This window comes from Caretta caretta, chromosome 12 (assembly GCF_965140235.1).
Source record: "Caretta caretta isolate rCarCar2 chromosome 12, rCarCar1.hap1, whole genome shotgun sequence".
NCBI classification, from domain to species: Eukaryota; Metazoa; Chordata; order Testudines; family Cheloniidae; genus Caretta; species Caretta caretta.
This window is the reverse complement of record NC_134217.1, coordinates 19,066,574-19,088,354: the sequence shown is the minus strand read 5'-3', so window position 1 is coordinate 19,088,354 and position 21,781 is coordinate 19,066,574. Positions and strand designations below refer to the sequence as shown.

At 39.8% G+C, this 21,781-nt stretch overlaps 1 protein-coding gene across 3 annotated transcripts in view; it reads right to left on the bottom strand.

The window, feature by feature from the left end:
* Positions 1-21,781, bottom strand: part of ITFG1 (integrin alpha FG-GAP repeat containing 1) — a 219,357-nt gene that overhangs the window by 180,795 nt on the left and 16,781 nt on the right. For all 3 annotated transcript variants that reach the window (XM_048816944.2, XM_048816941.2, XM_075118373.1), the window contains exon 6: positions 10,177-10,271. In XM_048816944.2, the coding sequence (XP_048672901.1) occupies positions 10,177-10,271 (95 nt within the window). The remainder of the gene's footprint in view (positions 1-10,176; positions 10,272-21,781) is intronic.

Sequence of the window (21,781 nt, the reverse complement as noted above, 5' to 3'; positions counted from 1 at the left end):
AGAAATATTTAATTCCTTTACATTTTTAAGAATTAATGCAGCAAAAATGATATATTAACCCTCAAATATCATTTAAACATTCACATTTTTAAATTAGCTCTCTACAGATATATTATGTTTCTGATTATGTAAAGCAACGGGGACTCATCCTTTGGGATTTTAACAAAATTACATCAATCCTCACACTGGAAGCTCCATTGATACTTGGAATAAAGCTAGCAATATTGTAATGAGCACTCTGCATCAGCAGTATGAACAAAAATCTGGCTTTATATAGATCTCTGTAAGGCCAGTCCCAAATTTTTCAAGGAGAGAAAACTAACTCTTAAAATAAAAGGTGAAGGTTGCCCTTCTACCTTTCCCAAGCTGCACTATGGGCTAACTCTAAAACATATGTATGTCACAGAGCACCAGAAAGAGGAAAGATTAGATTTAAGTGTATACTTTACCACCACCCTCAGCTTGGTGACAGGAAAACACAAAAAAAGAATTCATTTTTACAAAAGTAATAAGTTTCATCAGTAAATAAACATTGTCTCTAACAATATGAAGCTCCTTGATTTCAGTCTTTAATAAAAAAATCCATTTATTCTATGGAAATAAGTCTCACATTCTAATTTGCTCAAAAGCATTCATCTGAAAGAGTACCCATGCTAAAGAAGGAATCCAAGGGCACGGCTACACTTGCAAATATAGAGTGCTTTGAGTTAAACCAGCCTTCGTGGAGTGCAGTAGGGAAAGCGCTGCAATCTATCCACAATGGCAGTTTCAAGCACACTGGCGTGGCCACATTAGCAGCTCTTGCAACGGTCACAGAGCAGTGCATTTTGGTAGTTATCCCATCATGCAAGTGGCTGCAACGTGCTTTTCAAATGGGGGTGGGGAGGTGGGGTGGAGCGTGACAGGCTGTGTGTTCTGTGTATGTGGGGAGAGAGACAGTGGGTTTTCGGGGGGCTGAGAGCATGTCAGCATGCTGTCTTGCAAGTTCAGACAGCAGCAACACCACCACCCCCGCCTCTCTCTCTCTCTGTCTCTCACGCACACACACACACACACACACACAACAGTAATGGTTGCTTTGTCTCAGAGCAGATAAGCATGCCAGCTGTCAGAAATGGAGCTTTCAAAGGGCATATCCGTATTCCTGCAGCGATTCCAAAACAATGACAAGAGTGGCCACTTGACTTAAGGGGATTATGGGATGTTTCCGGAGGCTGATCAGAGCGCAGTAATGCAACACCTCGTTCAAACTGATGCCTGGGCGTTTCAGCCAAGGCGCACCAAGCGTTAATCTTCTCGCCGAGGTGCAGTACCAGGAGCACTCTAGCCGTGGAGGCTCTGTGTGTCTTGCCAGTGTGGACGGATAGTGAGCAAGGGTGCCCAGGGCTCCTTTAATGTGCTCTAACTCGCAAGTGTAGCCAAGCCCTAGGAGTGTTCTGCAGCCTAGACTAAATGACCACTAAGCTTTTTTGGTTCTATATTCAAACCAATGTGTCAAAACCACCTAAAGTTGCTAAAGAACAACAATGCAAAACCAAGAATTATAATGTAAAACTATATATACACATTTGTGTTTATCACCTTCTCAGATCCACACATGCTAGGAAACTGCAATGTATGATTATTATGCAGCCCAGAATTAAAAACCGTGTAAAAAAAGGGCAAGCCTGCCCTATAGCACCGCCTGTCGCTCAAGAGTAAGTCTGCAGCACCCTGTGTCAGTTTACCCTTCTCTCATTGCCCCATGATAACTCCACACCATCCAAACATTTTAGATGCAATTCCCCTGCTGAGGCTCTACTCTATTAAGTCCAAATAAAGTCTCTTGCATAGAGGCTCAAAATAAAGTTTCTCTGGCCTCCAGTCTCTGTCCCCCATGTTCAGGGGATTGCGTAACTCTCCTTCTTGGGGCCTGTACTTCTAGACTCAAAGCAGCTCCTCTGGCAACTTCCCCAGTTGCTTCCTTCAGGAACCCTTTCAACAGCTTTCTGTGTTTCTTTCCCTTACCTCCCTGGGCTGAAAGAGATCCATAGGCAGCAGCCTTTCCCCTGTCACTATCTCCCCTTTTGTAAGGCTCAGGTACCTTCCTTTAAGCCAAAGTGGGTAGGCAGCAAGTAACTATCACAGGCACACTGGACTCTGTTCCCTCTTGAAGGGGCCACTCATCCTGTGACAAACCTCTAGGCTCTCCTAGTTCTATACAATTCTCCAGACCCTGGCTTTAAAACTCTAAGAGGCTAGGGGTTGGTGGGAGAAGAGAAATAACTTTATATTGTTAGCTACATGCATTTTACTCACATGGAAAATGCCATACTTAACATAATTCCTTACTCTGGCCATCTAATCTTGACACAATAGCAACAGTAAGGTCTACAGACTAAACAGTTAAGAGTCATTGGAAGAATAAAGTAGACAGCTATCAATGTTCTTAAACACTTTGCTCTGTAAACATTCTGACTTAGGGTACGTGTAGACTGCATGGTCCTTACAGCAGCATGTAGAGTATATATACACTTCATGCTCCCCTAGCACCCATATAAACAGCAGTGTAGACTTGAGGCATTGTTTAGCTAAGTAGAATAAAGATGCACCAGAAGCCTTAGGGTATGTACCCTACCCACCTCTCTACATGCCCAAGCAATGCCTCATCCCATTTACCCTGTTATTTGTAGTTTATTTTTAGTATCCTGGTGCTTTTCCTGCCAGAGGGAAAGGCTCCAGCAACGGAGAAAGGCTCCAGCAGCTCCCCACTGCTGGAGCCTTTCCCTGTTGCTTTCCCTTTGCCAGAGCCTTTCACTGAAACCTGCAGCTAAATGCTGCAGTGGGAACACAGCCTGCTTCTCACTGCAACATGTAGCTATATGTACCCTATGCACGTCTGCCAGTGGTGTGCAATGTAGACGTAGCCTTAGAGTCATCATTTTATCATTATTTTAGTGATTAGCAATCTTTAGGTGCTTCCGGATCAACCACATTCTTCTTACATATTATGTAAGATTAAAAGAATTTTAGATTCAGGAAGAAAGACAGACCAAGTGTGACTGTTATTTCCTGAGTTTTGCTGTGTCCAAACTTACAGAATCAGGGCAAATGTAAAGGATTTCCTACCAAAACACTAAGTCTTGTTTTCCAGCAGTTGTGCCTCCAGAAACCCACATTGCATGGCTACAGAGTTATAGTTGGGGTGCATATACACAGTCTTTGAGCCTCAAGTTTCACAGGGAACTGTATGAAGGGAAAGAAAGGATTTGGGCCCCTCCATGAACAGAATTTGAAGATAATTATATGACAACACCTAACAGATGCTCCAGAAATACATATCTGTCTTGCCAAGCTTTATGAATAACAAAGCAAGGATTATCTAGGGTTCACCTAATACGCTGTATTTTCATGCCTTGATATCAGGTTGATTATACTCATGATCAAAACCACACAACATTGTCTCATTTCTTACCCGTTATACTAGATCAGCCCATTCCTTGAAAAGACTGAAAGTGTATAAGGGTGTAACTATATGATAGAAGACTTTGGATAGACTTAACTTCCTTTGCCTCAAGTGCTCCAGGTTATCCACAAACATCTTGATGCTTTCCTAAAGACCCTTCATCCTGAGACACATAGTACACTTATTTTCCTTTCTCCATTTGACATCAGAACTATTCAGTGTTCCTTTGTATGACCCAAGTTGCTCATGAAAGAAGCTATTCCTCCATTAAGAATTAGCTACAATGGTACACTTGAATATTGTCAAAAATGAAATTTTGTAGAACAATTCTATCTGTAATCAGGATATGGCAGTGAGTTAAAGGCTTTGTCATCAAGCCTTTTCTTCACTGAACTAACATACTGCTTTCTGCAACCAGGCAATCACTACTAATGATGCAGGGATCTTGATTTGTTCTTTCTGCAGCTGTTTTAAGATCCTATTTGTCTCACTCCACTCAGCATTTACTTTGCACAATTATCGCAGTTTATCAAAGTTTTGAATATTCCTAGTACATATATCCTCTCGTTTTGGGAAAAATGTTCATCTGATCCAGAATGCTTTTGTTTTATGTTTAGACTCTGACTGCAAGATTATTAAGATAACACATTCAAATTCAAGACTTTCAGAAATCTTGTGTTGAATAGAGAACAGAATACATAGGTGAACTATTGGTCAGCTAGTCAATTTATTGCTAGAGAGAGTAACTGAAATGGTAAAGAAAACAATAAAATAAGGTACTAAAGATATTACAATTAGTTATGTATGCATATAAACTGGGGGGAGGGGATACAGAGACTGCTGTCTCCTTTTCTTAAAGATCTCAAAATGAAAACGTATCTCATAGGCAAAAGCATCCAAAGTCTCTTGAATTTTCAGCAGCAGTGCATCACTGTATCAATTTTTGCAATTCTAGTGGTAAAGTAGCTTTATAAAAAAAGTAAAATGTATTTACCGATGCAGCTGCTGTTGAATGGGATTTCTTCATACATGCATTTTACTCTCATCCTAGACTGACTGACTATATTTGTTTCAGCAAAAGCTACCTTACTTTCCCAAACATGGGGCCAGGTTTTCAAAGAAAGAAGCCTAACTCGCACCCAAAGTTTGTATATGCACCTGCTGTACCTTCAACCTAGTACCTGTGCACTGGAATCCTAGTAATTAAGTGGAAATGAATAGGTGTTAAATTACCAAATATGTATGAAAGTGGACTGTGGACACTTGCCTGTGATAGTATGGCATCTCAGAATTCAGAAGTTAAAGTAAACTTCACTCAGCCAAAAAACAAATTTGAACACTGAAATACTGAGATGATCACATTAGATAAAATTATTAACATGTACCAGCATTATAAGTAGAGTTGTTTCAGATACGATCTCCCCGAGAAAGATTAGTGTTATCTTTGTTCTGGGTTATGTTTATATTTTCTGGATTTATAAAATCCTTATACAGTTAGCCTTTTATGAAGTGCTGTTAGGGATATAAAATATCTTGAGGATCATAATGACTTAACAGTTTCACTATAGCCAATGTAGAAGTATTCCATTATAAATTCCTAGTTTGAGGATTTAATATATTGGTAGTTTGAAAATCGATTAGGCAGAAACTTGGCAAAGGTTTTCAGCCTAGAAAGGTTTTTTTTAAAATCCAACATACTTTAAATCTGTTAAGCTATTTACAATGACAGAGCTGTCAAAAATAGTTTAGCTGAATTCACTGTTTCGGCTACATGTGCTGTGAAAGGAAGCATTGAATGTTCTAGGAAGTATCACCTTTAAAAAAAAATGCTACAGAAAAGGCCTCTAAAGCACGTGGGGAAGTAAGAAATGAGGCATTTCAGGGTTTTTACAAAATTAAGAGCAGATCATCTACCTTTTGTTTTATTAGTATGTCATTTAATCATTCATATCAAAGCAACACTCAAAGACCCCCATCAGGATCATGGCTCCATTGTGGAAGGTACAAGACAAACACATAAGAAATGGGGCCATCTACAACAAGCTTAAAGTTTTAGATCCTGTTGGTTAAAACACTTAACTCTCCCACATGTACTGCAACCCAAGACTGAACTTTACATTTGGTAGAGCCCTGCAATCTGCAGATATCCACTGACCTTGTTTGTGGATTGATGCGTACCCAAATTTTATATCTAAAACCCTGCAAATCCGTGGACCCTGTTTGCAGATTGGATGTGGATATCCGTGGACCCTGTTTGCAGATTGGATGTGGATATCCGTGGACCCTGTTTGCAGATTGGATGTGGATACAAATTTTGTATCGATGCAGGGCTCTACCCATAGTCATTCGCGCAAGAGGGGAAGGGGCAGGAGAGAGCTAAAGAGACAAGCAGCTCAGGACAGGTCTGCTCCCTCCTCCCGCTCTCCTCCTGTGAGCAATGCAGACTGGATGTCACCTCTACTCCTCTTCCTCTCCCCCACCCTGGCGTTGGAGAGGGAGTGAAGAACCCCAAGAGGAGTAAACATGAATCTGGGGGTGGGCCTGAACAGATGGGGGGTGGGGCCAGAACTAATTTCTGGGCAGGGGATTGGCAAGAGCTCCTGCAGCAGGGGCCAAAAATCACATTGCCTAATGAATTTCAGAGCGTGGGCAACACTAAATTGTCTCACAGACACACATATGGGATGGGTGGTGGAATTAAGTAAAATCAGCAGTCAAACTAAAAAAATCACAATCTTTTAAAAAAAATCATGATATTGTGGGGTTCGACTCATGATTTTGATAGCAAGAGGGTCTCTATTCATGATTTTCATCTCTTGAGCTTGGCAGTACTATAGAAGTCAAACCTGTGTTACCATACATGTATGTCATGTCTATTATTACACATGAATAATCACACAGAGGATTTTTTCTGTTTCATTTTTTAAAAACAAGGCAATTACATGCAAAACTATGTTAAAAAAACATTAATAAGGTTGCAAAGTACACAAAAGTTAGGAAATGCCAGGATTAAGATTGCCTGTGCAATCGTTCATTTGGTCCCGTTGTGTGTATACATTGTGATACAGTCTTTAATTATGTGATCCCATACTGCATCCGTCTCTGTGGAGTACCTTAGATTTTTTAAAAAGGATTTTTTTTTTCAGTTTGCATCATATGGACATCCACACAGATCATCAGCAGGATTGGAACCTTTAGATCTACCACACAGACCTTTGTCACTTGAGCAAACAGAATAATAGTTGTGGTAGGTTTTCATCCTCTGTGTGGACCAATACTAGAAGGGGACGGGACACTTTGCCAGTGGTTACACAGATATTTGCTGATGCCAGAGGAATGGGCAAGAGTTATGAATCTTGGGTTCTATTCCAGGCTCTGAAGGAAAATGTGCTTACTGGACAAAGATCTCTATTGCCTCCAAATGAGACCCCTTCTGCTTTGGCCCCTTCAACCTGTCCCTGTTACTGTCCATGTCTCCTCACTCCCCCTTCCCCCACAACCCCGGCTCCTCATCCTCATCCCATTTTCCACTCCTCAGCATTCTCATCCCAGTCTCAGTCTCCTTGCCCAGCAATTCTTAGTCTCACTGCTTCAGACCTCCTGTCACAGTCTCCACTACTCCCAAGTCTGAGTCTTCTTGCCCACCAATTCCCAGTTCCATAACCCCAGTCTCTTTGCCCAGTCAGTCCATGTTTTCTCCCACACTCAACTGTTAAACAGGTCTGTTTCCATATCCCCTTCACCACCACATTAGAGCTTTGTCTACACAACAGACCTTACAGCAGCACCACTGCAGCGGTGCTGCTGTAAGGTCTCCTGTGTAGCTGATCCATGCTGGCAGGAGAGAGCTCTCTTGCCAGCATAATTAAACCTCCCCTAACGAGCAGTCTCCTGCTGACATAGCGCTGTCCACACAGCCACTTTTGTTGGTGAAACTTTCGTCGGTCAGGGGTATGTTTTTCACATCCCTGACCAACAAAAGTGCTAGTGTGGACAAGGCCTGGTTCTCAGTTTCAGTTTCCTTCATCTGTCAGGCCCATTCTCCCGTAGCTCTTCATCTGATGATAGTCTCTCCCGCCCCATCTGCCAGCTCTCTCTCCCTCTGTCCTGAGCATACCAGATGTGGATAGAATCTTCAGGGAACTTAGCTGCCAGTATCAAAGGGCTTGTCTGCACTACCCGCTGGAAAGGCGGGCAGCGATCGATCGAGCAGGGGTGACGTAGTCACGTAGCTGAAATTGACTAGATGGATCCCCCCCACCCTAGTGTAGACCAGGCTTAAGTCCCCACTGAACATGTGTGAATGGCTATTTTTCAAAGGGGTAGAACTTGGTCAGATGTTGGTGGATTTTCACAGGGACAGCAAAAGGCACATCTTTGATACAAAGTCCAGTCCCTCCTTTGAAAGTTCAAGTCCCCACTCCCAAGCATAGAGGTACTAGAGCTTTTCAGAGAAAGGGTAGCCACTTTTTTCTTTCTTTCTTTTTTTTTTTTAAAGCATTGGTAAAACATTTTCCCCTTGCTCCATTCTCAGAAATAGCTAAACTATTTTGGCTGAAGTTTTCCAAAAAACTCTGCCTGTGGAAGGTAACTGGCATTGGAAATTTCAACCCAAACAGTTGAAGTTTGGCAAAGTTATAGGTAACTGAAAACAGGGTCATACAATGTAAGTATCAGGCAATCTTAATAATAGATGGTGTTTCTAGCACCAGCTAAATTACTATAGCTAGCAAAGGACTTTGTGTCTATATGCCACCACCAAGCACAGAATGAATCTCTAAGGACATTTCCATTAGCTACCTCCCCTCCGTATATGATTTTGAGTGTTGCCAAGAACTAATCCTGCCATTTGACTATTCTAGGCTAGGAGAGAGAAGTCGAAAAATAAAACCATATACTGTACGTAGATTTTAATATACCTCCCTAAAAAATAATCACCGTACAAGTTAACTGTTTATAGGCCTTAACACTAATAAAAAATTCATTGCATAAGGTTTATAGAATACGTTGAACAAAAATGGCCATTGCTGAAACATAATGCACACTCACCATACTAACAATGTATTTAATTCTTCCAGTTTGAGTCTCGCACATAAAGACCTGGTCCAGCAGTGTTTCAAAACTGCAAACAAACGTTTGACTGTGAGCTAGGGCAGAAAACTTAGTACCCGAGACTCAGAATGGAATTGTTTAAATCAACCTGTCGACTCTTCTCTTTCCCTTCACGATCAGATTACTAATTGAAATAGACCACCACACTTTCATTTCTTAACTTCTTTTTTCCAAAAGTGTATTTCATACATTTATGAAAGTTACTTTATGAACAGAATACAGGCATCTACAAAGAGAACCTAGCAATTACAATACTCATTTGATATGCAGGGAACCAAGGCAAGACTAACTGTGAATGTGAGAGTGCATTTGAACAGATATAAGTCACATATGTACGACACAATGTACTCATTATGGTGACCTAAAGCTAAATTTTACATTTAAACTCATACAAAACACTGTACAATTTGTAAAGCTAAGACAAGTTATGTATAATATATGCATTTGTAAAACACTAAAATTTAAGTTGATTATAAGATTCGCTATTCAGAAATGGAGGAATTATGTAGAAGATAATGTAAATGAGAGTTTCACATGTAATCTCCCATGCATCAGTGGTAGAACACACTCCAATATAGAGAATATAAAATGGAACGGATAAAGAGATGTTAATAGAACCCTTGTGCACCAAGTCACATTTAAATCCGGTACCCTAAGCAATGAAAATAAGCATAAGCATCAATATTTCAAGTATCAAGATAAGGGAAAGCCCACAACAGAGGCAGTTAACTACTCAAGATTTTACACCTGGTACTTGACAACATACTTGAAGTGTACAGTCATATTCACAAATCACAGATCTCGTTATGTCTATATTAAAAATTAATGTGGGTTAAGGGGTTCCAATCTCATGAGAGATGTGATTACATTCAAGTTTCCCTTTTTTAAAATGCAAAAAAAGTTATTTTTTGTCCAAGATGGTGACAATGAAGGTGGTGGCAAGGGGAACTAACATTTCAGCTATCTGCAGAAAACAAACTAGAGACACTGTTTCTCTTTAACTTCCCATGACAGTGGGCACCTTTAACCAAGTATTCACAGTTACAAGGAGCACCGACAGAACCACTGGAGAGTAAGAAATGTGGTTTTAACAGTGGCCACTAAATCATCTCGAGTTAGCTGTAGTTGCAACATTTTGTTAAAGCGGAAGGACGGACGAAAGAAAGGACGAAAAGTGTGCTGTTTGGGAGACATCTTTTCTAAAAGCTTTTACTACCCTTATTCAATTTGGCAGACATTTTGAAAAAAACTGAGCCATTTAATTTACAGAAGTTAGTACCTTGCATTCAAAAACCTATAAAGCTTTGTAAAAACACTTTTTTGAACCACCAACACTTTCTGGAATGTATTTAAACTTGCTATCAATAATATAATAGTTGTAAAGAAAAGTAAATTACAAGTAACGAGTTACTTTAAAAAGAAATAATATTAATAAGGCATCCATTAAATTGAATATACTGTAGTCTATTACATTCCTTTTATCATGTAATTGTTCTTTCCTGTCTGACAGCTCAGAAATCTACTGTTTATTATTATTGAATGCAATAGATCTGTTTTTTAAAAGCAAGATTAGTATCTTTATGGCAATTAAATAAAACATTACAATATTTGTGACTCACCTGCAGTGAAGTCTCTATTCAAATCTATAAATGCATGAGAGTGCGGTATGTACATTTTATTCTTAGTGTCCAATGCAGGATGCCATGATAAATTCCTGGGTGACAAAGAAAACAAAGCTATTCTTATGTGTTTACGATTTAGGACTTGTCAACCTTGATACCACTCTTTAAAAGATTTTGAAATACACAGTTCTAGCTTTTTGTAGCAAAATTTCACTAATATTCAGGTTTTTTATAGGTTTCCTAATATATTGAGAAATTCTTGACAATATTTACCTAAAATACTGTCAATACAATGGCTTACCTTGGGTACTTTTAACCTTGTTTCTTGTTTTAACCTTGTTTCTTGTTCCTGGCTATTTAAACTAACTTGATTCAGACTTAACGAAGAATTACAAACACCCAAAGGAAATGGAGCATAATTTCAGAAGTCTTACCATATTTCAAATCAAAACAAACAAAACTTGCTTTGCTTTCATAACCTGTTTTAATCAAATTATTTTGTGAAGTCTTTACCTTGGTGGCATTTCAAAAGATCAACAAAACCAGAAATAAACATGCTGACAAAAGTAGTTTGTGCCTCTTATGTTTAAGCACATTTGTTTTGCTAAAAAACTGAGTTTTCACAGTATAAGTAATATAATCTCATTAAGCAATAGACCAGACAGGTAATATAGTATCTGGGTACTGACATATTAAAATTATTCTGAGGCCGTTAAGAGTACCCTGCATGAGAATCCATAACAAGAAATGGAATGGAGTTCATTACCAGGAAGCCTTGGGTACAACTGAAGAGTCACTGATTTCAAAATAAGTAGGTTTGCAAATTACAATGTTCATTTATTTTAAAAATTCTCAAATTGAATTATGACCATGTTACATTAACCCTAATGCAACATTTCATAAAAGAGAGAGTCAAATAGTATTTTACAACTATGAATGATGAAACCACAGCAAATAAGGAGATCTGTGTTTTTGTCCGAGATCTGTCAGATTTCCTTGGTGATCTTGGTCAAGTCACAACCTCTATGTTCTGCAGTTTCATTTGTAAAATAGGGATAATCCCTAACGAGCTACCTGCCAGCAGCGTTGAGAGGTTTAACTAACTTTTATCAACTGTTTTAAGAGTCTCATGTGAAATGGGGCTGTAAAAGTATAATTATGCCTGCAAACATTACAAGAATATGGTGCTCTTATTTGAAATCTATTCAATGCGCCGTTGAAAAAATATCTATTTTTTTCATAATTAGAAAGCCTCTCACTATCACAGTTAGACAAAAAAAAGCCAAAAGTGTAAAGCAAATAAGAAGCTGTGTTTAATTGATAGTCATAGACAGAATAGTGACATATCAAAGTTGTATATCATTTTTCATTATGACATCCTTATATAATTGCTTATAACTGACATGCATTAACTGTTTGGGCTGAAGTTTTCCATGCTCAGTCTCTGCCTCAGGTTTCTAATTTTAAAATTTTAGCAAAAGAGTTCAGAGAACTGTTTGAGAACAAGTCTAGTGAAAAATAAGTAGTATAAGTTGCAGAAAACCACTACTTGCACAGCAGCACTTGTTAGTAGCTTTCACACTTCATTTATTGAACGCTCCAACTGAACTGTGCATCTGCCCTTGCTCTGCAGTGGCCACACAATGGTACACAAATAAAACTGATCCTCCTTCCCTGATCCTCAGGGAAAGGTGCACCATGAGTTGAACGTTGTCTTTTCAACCAACTGGTTATAATAATTCTGTGCACTATACAAGACACACTCATTGAGCAAGTTCCCATATCACTGTCCTCTGAGGAACGCAAGTATTACGTCTCTCCCAACTCTACCCCATTTTACAGACAAAATATAAGTTGCACAAGGTTACTTCTTGCAGAAGCTGTGAAGATAACCTGGTTCTCCAACGGGGAACCCAAGTCTCATTCACTTCACATGCTAGACAGAATCTGTCACATCATTATGCTTGGTTATGATGTCTATAAAATGGGGCCACTTCCGCATAGTTAACCCACTGGTGAAGTTACATAACCCCTACTACTGCTGCCAAATAATGGAGTTAATGTTAATAACAGACACACGAACAAGCTTAATTCTATTACTTCCTAATTTTGAATGCCTGACTTGTCAACTTTAACATTCTTTTAACAGATTTTTGTATAGTTATGTTACAGTGGATTAAGAGGTTTCAGGAACAATGGTTAGCTTACTGGACTGGCTTTCAACTAATTTTACATTTAATTATTGGAACTATTATTCAAAGAGACTAAGGCAATATTATTCCCCTCCTTTGTTCCATTTTCACCCCTTTCTCTCTCATATGCCTACGTTTACCCTTGCAATCATTTTAAAGAGAAGGATTTATTGAGATCCTACATTAAAAAAAAAAAAATACACAGGGATGACTTTGGCCCAACATATCTGCCTGGAAGAAAGGGCCATTTGTTAAGTTGCTGAAACACAGTATTTTAAGTTATAGAAAAATGAATGTGCAGAAACCACTCTAGTTACCTAAGTAATGTGTTAGGAAAATAGGTAAAGAAATACTCAGGCTGCAACAAAGTGCACAAACTAAAATTAATGGGAATACAGATCTGGGAAAGCATAAAATAATCTGTCACAACAGTCCAGTCTGAAATTCAAGCTGTGCAGTTAGTTATAAGTTACCCAAAGTATGAACCATAAATCACCATAGCACCATATCAAGTCAGAACAAGGTACAGTATCAGAATATTTCTCAGACAATGAAAAAGTATCTCCTTCACTTGATACAATAGTTCAAAGGGGAAGAACCAAAACAATTTTGAAATTTTACAAGTTACAAACAGACTGTAATGCAGTTACTATTAGTCAGAAGGGGGTCTGCTTGTAATCCCTAGGTTCAGTCAGAAGTGGGCTTTCTTTGGTAAGGTTTATCTGTTGTAAAATTATTTGCACGCTAGGATCTGTACAACAAAAACAAAAACCTCAAACCCGGCACCCCAGGCAGTCACCTGTCCCTAAATCCAGCTCTTCCTAGAATAGCCATTTGGAGGTCTTTATTGGCTACTTTCAGGACGCAATACAAATCTCAGGTATTTGGCAGGCTTGATGTTGCCTGTTTTGTGGCCACCACTTTGTTTATTATTCCTTACTCTTAGTATGAATTTAGCACTGATTCCTTTCATCCATCATGGGATGACTTCCTCAAGGGCAACTGGATTAGCCCTTGTCCCATTTCGTTGGTTCAGATTAGCTGCATATTTGAATAGTTACCTCTTCAGGTTGATTTTACAGTTTTATGTTGTTTTGCCCATATCAGCTAAAGGGGCACTCAATACAGAATCCCACAGCATTCAGCGTCAGGGGAAACTAATGCTCAAGCACCAATACAGAGAAACATGAAACCAGGGAATAGGAATCTACTGTAGCCTACCCCAGATACCAGAGGTATCTTCCACAGAAACCACAGAAACGAACACAGTACCAAGCCAGGCATTGCCTTATGACGTGGTTCCTACTTTTCTCCTTGGTGCAGAGGAGGGAAACGTGTGCTGCAAATGGAGTTTCCCCATCTCAATGAGCTTGCTGCATGGAATCAACATAGATGTTGGTGCACTCGATAAAAGCACTCTCTTCTGTCTCATGCTGCTATACTTTTGGGAATGTGACCAAAAAGGTTTAAGACAACCCTCAGCATCATAGCCTGCTACCCTGAGACAGCTTTGTTGCGTTTCTGAGCATAAGACTAAATTTGGGCAAAGAGCCCATCTGACTTCTATTGACTACTCTACACATAGACGCTGGAACATCACCTGGCAGCCTCACCAGTACCCTCCTCTTTTCACAACTGGGGCATTTTACTGGTATTTTCCAGCCCCCAAATCTTTATCAACTTCTAGCTAACAGGCGTTGGGTAAAATTAATCATTAGAGAATTCAAAAAGCTACACGCATTTCACTTAGTCAAATACTGAATTTGAAGTGTATTCTATATTTTATACACAATTTAGATTTTGACGACTGAGAATGTGTTAAACAACTTTAATTACTGTATTTTAAGAAAAGTGTGTTTGTCTTTATAAAGTCATTTAATAGTTTTCTATAGCATTCACATCCAGGGAATGGTCATTGTTACTTATATAAGATAACGTTGTGTGATGCCGCACTGGGCCTGTAAACTGCACCACAGACGCCAACTTTCCATTGTGCCAGGGGATTCTCAACCCCCGGCTCTGCCCCAGGCCCCACCGCCACGCCACCCCTTGCCCCCAAAGCCCCACACCACCTCTTCCCACCCCTGCTCCACCCCAACCCAGCCTCTTCCTGCCCCATTCTGCCTGAGTGTGACGCATCCTCGTTCCTCTTCCCCACAGCTTCCAAACGCCACGGAACAGCTAATCGCGATGGGCAGGACGCAGGCGGGCAGGAGGTGGTGGGGGGAGGAGGGGGAGGTGCTGATAGAGGGGCTGCCTGTGGGTGCTCAGCACCCACCATTTTCTCCCCCATGGGTGTTCCAGCCCCGGAGCACCCATGGAATCAGCGCCTATGAACTGCACCATTATTTTCAAATCACCAGTGCATCTCCAAGTGATTTTTCATTGCTGTTAGCATTATCTTCTATCTTTTTAAACCATTGTTTGGTGCAATAAAAGCAGCAGGGCTTCATTATGACAGTCAGCAAGACAAAAAAGGAGCTCTGGCTTGGGGCAGCACAACTGAATTTCACAGGGAGACTTGTCTTGTTAAGGTGTGGAAAGGTACAGAGTAGTTCTAAGGCTTCTTGAGGCCTCCAACTCCAAAATCCAGTGCAGAAATTTCAATCTTCTTACAATTCCTATTTTGGAGATGGGACTACAGGTTATGGTTGAGTGCTGATTGCATGCAGTGCTACAGGTTATGGTTGAGTGCTGATTGCATGCAGTGCTACAGGTTATGGTTGAGTGCTGATTGCATGCAGTGCTACAGGTTATGGTTGAGTGCTGATTGCATGCAGTGCTACAGGTTATGGTTGAGTGCTGATTGCATGCAGTGCTACAAAGTGCTACAGGTTATGGTTGAGTGCTAATATGCATCCACAAAGAGGATTTGGGGAGGGGTGGTATTTAAGAGAGTGCAAGAATTGCAGGAAATTAAACAGCTGCACCCAGCCCAGAAGTGAAGGCTTTGTCATGGGCAGCAGGGGAAGGAATTCCCATGGGATCTTTTAAGACTTGCCTTCCCTGTTTATACCTCACCCCCCTAATGCGTGCACAGACTCCTCATAAACTTGGGAGAAGCAGGTAGTGGGACTTCTTGGCTGGAAAGAAGAGTGTTGTAGACGGTCTACTGGTTTATCCAAAGGGAGGGCTTATAAACCCTTTCCACTGCCCAAGTGTAATCCTGTGTCTGGCAGTAACAGCCTTCCTGGTCCTTCCCTTCAAATTAGGGTAGGAGCATATTTCTGGACCCTGCTGGCCACATTTTTGGAGCTGAGAAAAACTTTTTCTCCTGACTACCAGATTGGCCTGGGAGATGTGGATTTTTTTCACCTTCCTGTCAGCAGGCCACAGACCCAGCGGGCAGTTTAGGTAGTAAGGTGGTCATGTTTTTGCAGCTCAACAGATGTCCAGTGCATGTGAGATTCAGTTCACTGATGAACTGGAACTGAAATAAGAATTAGGGGAGGACATTTACTAAAGATGGTGGTAAAAAAAGAGATGGGGCTCCTCATGGCTGGTACAGCAAGGAGCCAGCCATTCCCACCCACAACATATCCTCAACCCTTGTCTGAGGGGAGGGTAGTGGAATCACAACAGTGTTGCTGAAACCAAGTTAAAGGTCTGGAGACCGCAAGAATGGTAGCAGCCCTGACTAAGGGCTCGTCTACACTGGCAATGCTACAGTGTTGCCGCGGCAGCACTTTAACATGGTTTGTGTAGTCACAGCAGAGCGCAGGTGCACTGTTTACACTGGCACTTTACAGCGCTGAAACTTGCTGCGCTCAGGGCAGGTGTTTTTTTCACATTCCTCAGCAAGAAAGCTGCAGCACTGTAAATTGCTGAGTGCAGACAAGCCCTCGGATGGTGCAGATTACAGGAAGAAGGTACGCAGCGGAGTCATTGCCTGATAATTTCCCTAGGCTGCAACTTAAGTTAGTGAAGTTGCAGCCTAGTTAGGCCACATTCCTCATAGAATCATAGAATATCAGGGTTGGAAGGGACCCCTGAAGGTCATCTAGTCCAACCCCCTGCTCGAAGCAGGACCAATTCCCAGTTAAATCATCCCAGCCAGGGCTTTGTCAAGCCTGACCTTAAAAACCTCTAAGGAAGGAGATTCTACCACCTCCCTAGGTAACGCATTCCAGTGTTTCACCACCCTCTTAGTGAAAAAGTTTTTCCTAATATCCAACCTAAACCTCCCCCACTGCAACTTGAGACCATTACTCCTTGTCCTGTCCTCTTCCACCACTGAGAATAGTCTAGAACCATCCTCTCTGGAACTACCTCTCAGGTAGTTGAAAGCAGCTATCAAATCCCCCCTCATTCTTCTCTTCTGCAGACTAAACAATCCCAGTTCCCTCAGCCTCTCCTCATAACTCATGTGTTCCAGACCCCTAATCATTTTTGTTGCCCTTCGCTGGACTCTCTCCAATTTATCCACATCCTTCTTGAAGTGTGGGGCCCAAAACTGGACACAGTACTCCAGATGAGGCCTCACCAATGTCGAATAGAGGGGAATGATCACGTCCCTCGATCTGCTCGCTATGCCCCTACTTATACATCCCAAAATGCCATTGGCCTTCTTGGCAACAAGGGCACACTGCTCATATCCAGCTTCTCGTCCACTGTCACCCCTAGGTCCTTTTCCGCAGAACTGCTGCCTAGCCATTCGGTCCCTAGTCTGTAGCGGCGCATTGGATTCTTCCATCCTAAGTGCAGGACCCTGCACTTATCCTTATTGAACCTCATCAGATTTCTTTTGGCCCAATCCTCCAATTTGTCTAGGTCCTTCTGTATCCTATCCCTCCCCTCCAGCGTATCTACCACTCCTCCCAGTTTAGTATCATCCGCAAATTTGCTGAGAGTGCAATCCACCATCCTCCAGATCATTTATGAAGATATTGAACAAAACCGGCCCCAGGACCGACCCTTGGGGCACTCCACTTGATACCAGCTGCCAACTAGACATGGAGCCATTGATCACTACCCGTTGAGCCCGACAATCTAGCCAGCTTTCTACCCACCTTATAGTGCATATGTGCATATGTGCAATATAGTGCATATTATACCTCATATGTCTTGTCCTTTTTTCCTCTTCAATGAATAAATACTACACTTCTAAATAAGTCTGGACACAATCTAGCAATGAGAACTGAGTTGCAAGAAGCAGCATACGCCTAACTCAGATAATATAAGGACCATATTTAAAGTGAATACAGAACACTGGCAGTTTTAGCTTTTAAAGCTCTTCCTTTGTTGCTTTCTTTATTGCTACTTTCCACAGGCATGACTCATTTTTTGTTATCTAAAAGAGTCTACCTTTGAATGAGAGACACAGAACCACTGTTCCACTCAAGTGGGTTTCCAAATCATTTCCCAGCTCCACCTATCTTCTTCAATCTATAAAGACTTAATATTTGTAAAGCTATTCTGGTGGTAAGTTACAATTCAGAGCAAAGGTGACCTGCTCTCCTTTGAGCTCACATTAGTGTAATAAAAAGGGAGAAAAACCAAGCCCTGTCTACAGAAGTTTTTGATTAAAACATGTTGTTCATGTCCATCTTCTGAAAACTAAACTTTTCTACCCATGGATCATACTTCTTTCAAGTGGAAACTACAAAGACATAATTTAACAGAACTAGAAAAAACACGTCTGTGATTATATGAATTGTATTTAATATGGAACTATCTGAAGATTGTACTGTAGGTGATCATAGAAAATAGCTGCCTTAATTCACCGTGAATAGCTGCTCTTCGCTACATTTCTGCTCTTTCATGCTGCAGTTTGTTTAATTAGACGGGCTTATTTCCAAGCTCTTATTAAAATGCTCACATCACCATCCTGGTTCATGTTTTTCAATCAAACAAATATCCACAAATATTTCCAAGCTTTCAGGTTCCAGCATGGCAAGCCTTTCAAAGGACAGTGTTTGAATAAGACGTTATTTTTCATATGCAGAAGTCTTAACTATTACATTTGGTAAAAATCCAACTCAATGTTAATCAGACACTACATGATGGGTGTTAGTAGTGATTCAGTTATTTCAAACATAGCTCTAATTAGGTTTTCCCCAACACCCAAAATAGTTCTCATTGTCTGTAGTTGTAAGGGTTAAGATCAGCAAATATCAGTATCCAAAGTGTATCTTCCATAGATTTAAGATTTAACTATGAAACTTTGAAACAAACACAGAAAAAACCATCCTGTGCAATTAAAAACAGATCTACTGAAATTATATTCCGGAACATTTACTTCTAGAGAACTATAAAACAATTAAGAAAATGGAGAACTGTTGAAATCTCCATGACAAGCCTAAACTTTTTCCATTAAAAACTAAACATTGGTTTTGTAAGGAAATAAAATAAAGCTATATTTTCCAAACATTATCAAACAGATTATATTCTGACCTATAACATTCAACCTTCTTTTGAACTATTAATCTATTTCTTTGTACCAACGTGCTGTTATAAATATTTCTTCACAGAATATTAACTGTGCTGTTCTCCTAGAAAGCTGATAAAATCTTCCAATATAATCACTGCAAGGTTACACTTACTGTCATGAACACCCTTGGGGGAATTTGCAGGCTTTGTTCCATAAATCTCAGATTTAAATAAAAGTCAACTTGATAAAATTCAAGCTGAGATTAATGGTCAAAAAACTCTCTTTTAGAAGGGCATAAGGACTTCCAATTATACATTTGCAGGATTTAAAAATAATCACAATATTGTTTCCAGTCCTATACTGTAATTCTTTGTTTATCGAAAAAGATCTAGAAATCTTCAAATAACCCTGTAGTAAAAGGAAATGCTCTTATTGAGAATGATATTAAAATGATGCTACTAGCAATGATTACATTTTGAGTAAATGGGTTACATATTTGCTAAAACCTCTCACTATCTATCTTGGACAACAACGTATCAGACTAATATCAAGAATAAAAAAATTATTTAATTATACATTGCTTAAGGTCCAGGAAGATGGAAAGTTAGAAATGCTGATGTACGGTTTCTATGGAAACAGGTATAATCTGATTGACTTCTCTAGTTCTATTGGGCTTCTCTTGACACAACAGCTAAAAAATGCCCCAGGGAAATTCAAAACACTTCACAACAAACCATTTCTTTTAAAGTGATGAGCATCAGTGTTGATTATATACACAAAAAAACCCCAAACAGCTGTCAGAGACTAACTACATCTGGATTTACTATGCAGCAAATATCATTGTACATTTTCATATTAATACAAACTACTAAATAATCAGATGTTAGATAATACTACAAAGCTCCAGTTAAAAGCTGAAAAAACAGTGCGTTCTGAGACTCAAAACTGCTATTCATTACTTGTGATTTAATTTAAGCAGACATTACTAAAAAACAGAGGTGTGAACAGAAAGAGGGGGCTGTTCCAGTGAAATGATGTAATGCACAACTGATCTAGGAGCCTGTGTCCTAAATGCCTAATGAAATTGACAGGAATTGAAAGAACTCAGTACATCAGAAGATCAGACCTAAAGATGCACATATTAGTACATAGGTGCCTAAAGTTAAGTACTCACATTACTATTTGTAGAGGGAATCAAGTTTGAATTTTTCTGCTTGGGTGTGTCGGCCATTTTTCTTTTTAAAAGGATTTTGAATTGTTTTCAGACTTAATATAGCTGTGAAAGTGAGATGTGTTCATTTCTACTTTCATGAACCACATTGCTATCGATGTTCTGATTCTAGACTCTTGTTTAGCAGTTATTTCTTTTCTTCCACTGGTAATGTATAGTAGGTGATGTATGTTATCTGTATCTGTACAGGGTAGCAATATAATAGGCAGAGAATACAGCTTGATTTTCCAAATAGGTTAAGCCTTGTTGTTCAACAGGTATTCCCCTCAACCTTTGTGAAGGCAACGTGTTAAATTTTCCATTTTACTGAGTTACACCCAAACTAAATAAACTTTATACATAATCATGCAATATCAATTGCACAGTCAGGTAAATTCTCTTTAGAAAATTAAAACTTTAAATTAAATTGTTGGGTACAAACTAAATATTTCATATTTAAATGTACTAGAATGTTTATATAAATTACTTTAGCTGGTCAGGTCATTTCCACAGTTTTAAACACGTGGGACTGTTTTGTTACTGTAATATTCTCTGTAAATTAAGAAAGTCCACAAAACTTCAAAATAAAAGAAAAAAAGAATATATACAATGGGTTGGGTATTTTTCCCATGTACCAGGCTGCTAGCAATTCACATAGAAAACTTCATGTGCTGAGCTCAAAAGAGTTCACAAAGAAAACCATGATGGACTAAGGTCCACAGAAGAAAAGCAGCATATAACCCTCTCCTGAGGAAATCCTGAGCCCCCCACAACAGTGGGCTGTCTCTGCTGCTTTTCTGCTGCACAACTTTTGATACTCCCCCACCTTCTGCAGAGCTCAGGAATCCTGCAGAAGAGAAGTAGAAGTGAGAACCAGAGCTAATTTGGGTTATCCAGGAACTCTGGATGTTAAGAGTTTTGCAAGTTACAAGGAGCAGGTATGGACCACGCAAAAAGAACATTAGCTTAGATCGCCAACCAGTCAAAGTACTGAAGCATGAAACTTTTATGTGCATAAAACTTAGATGAGCTCAACTCACTGAAGTTAAGTGTAGGACCGGCTAGAGAATTTTAATGCATTTATCGTTAATTATTTTTAAATTTGTGAAGTTCATTACCCAAAAGTTGTTGGTTTTATACCTTGTTGCAAGTTATAAACTAAGTAATTATGGATTTTAAAAACTGAAAATAAGTACAAAATGAGTCTGATCTGAGTATGAATGAGTAATGTGATGTGCAAAACGAATCTGATGTAAATATGAAACAAGTTACATTACTCAAGCCTTCTCTGTGCTGCATCTCTCCCGAGTACCTCTCCAGTCAAACCGAAAGTCACATTGTTCAGCCAACTCTAACCCCTCCTTTCGTTAACTTCTCTCTTTCTGCTTCCAATTCAAAAACTTTGCCCTACCTTCTAAGCTCTATATAATTTTGCCTCTACCTACATCTTTGATCATCTCCAAGTTTTCCTGGTCATGACCTACAAGCAGCTGCTTTTTATCTTCACAGTTCCTTCACGTTCACCTCCAATAATCACCTTGGTCCCCATGCATGCTGCCCCCTAACCTCAGAATAAATTCCCTGATCACATAGGCCATGTAGCTTCTCTTTCCTCCTTCAATTCTCTCCTTAAAATCCAGTTCTGCTATCTTCCCAATTTGTACCATACTCTTGTAAAAGGCAAAAGTGTAAATTCTGAGTTTGGGCCTAGTTGCCTATTATAGAGATCCCTATTCTATACAGACTTCAGACTTTCTGTCTTCAATGAAGTTCCTCTATCTAGAAACCAGAATACTTTCCACATATAATTTCATAAAGAACATGAAGTGT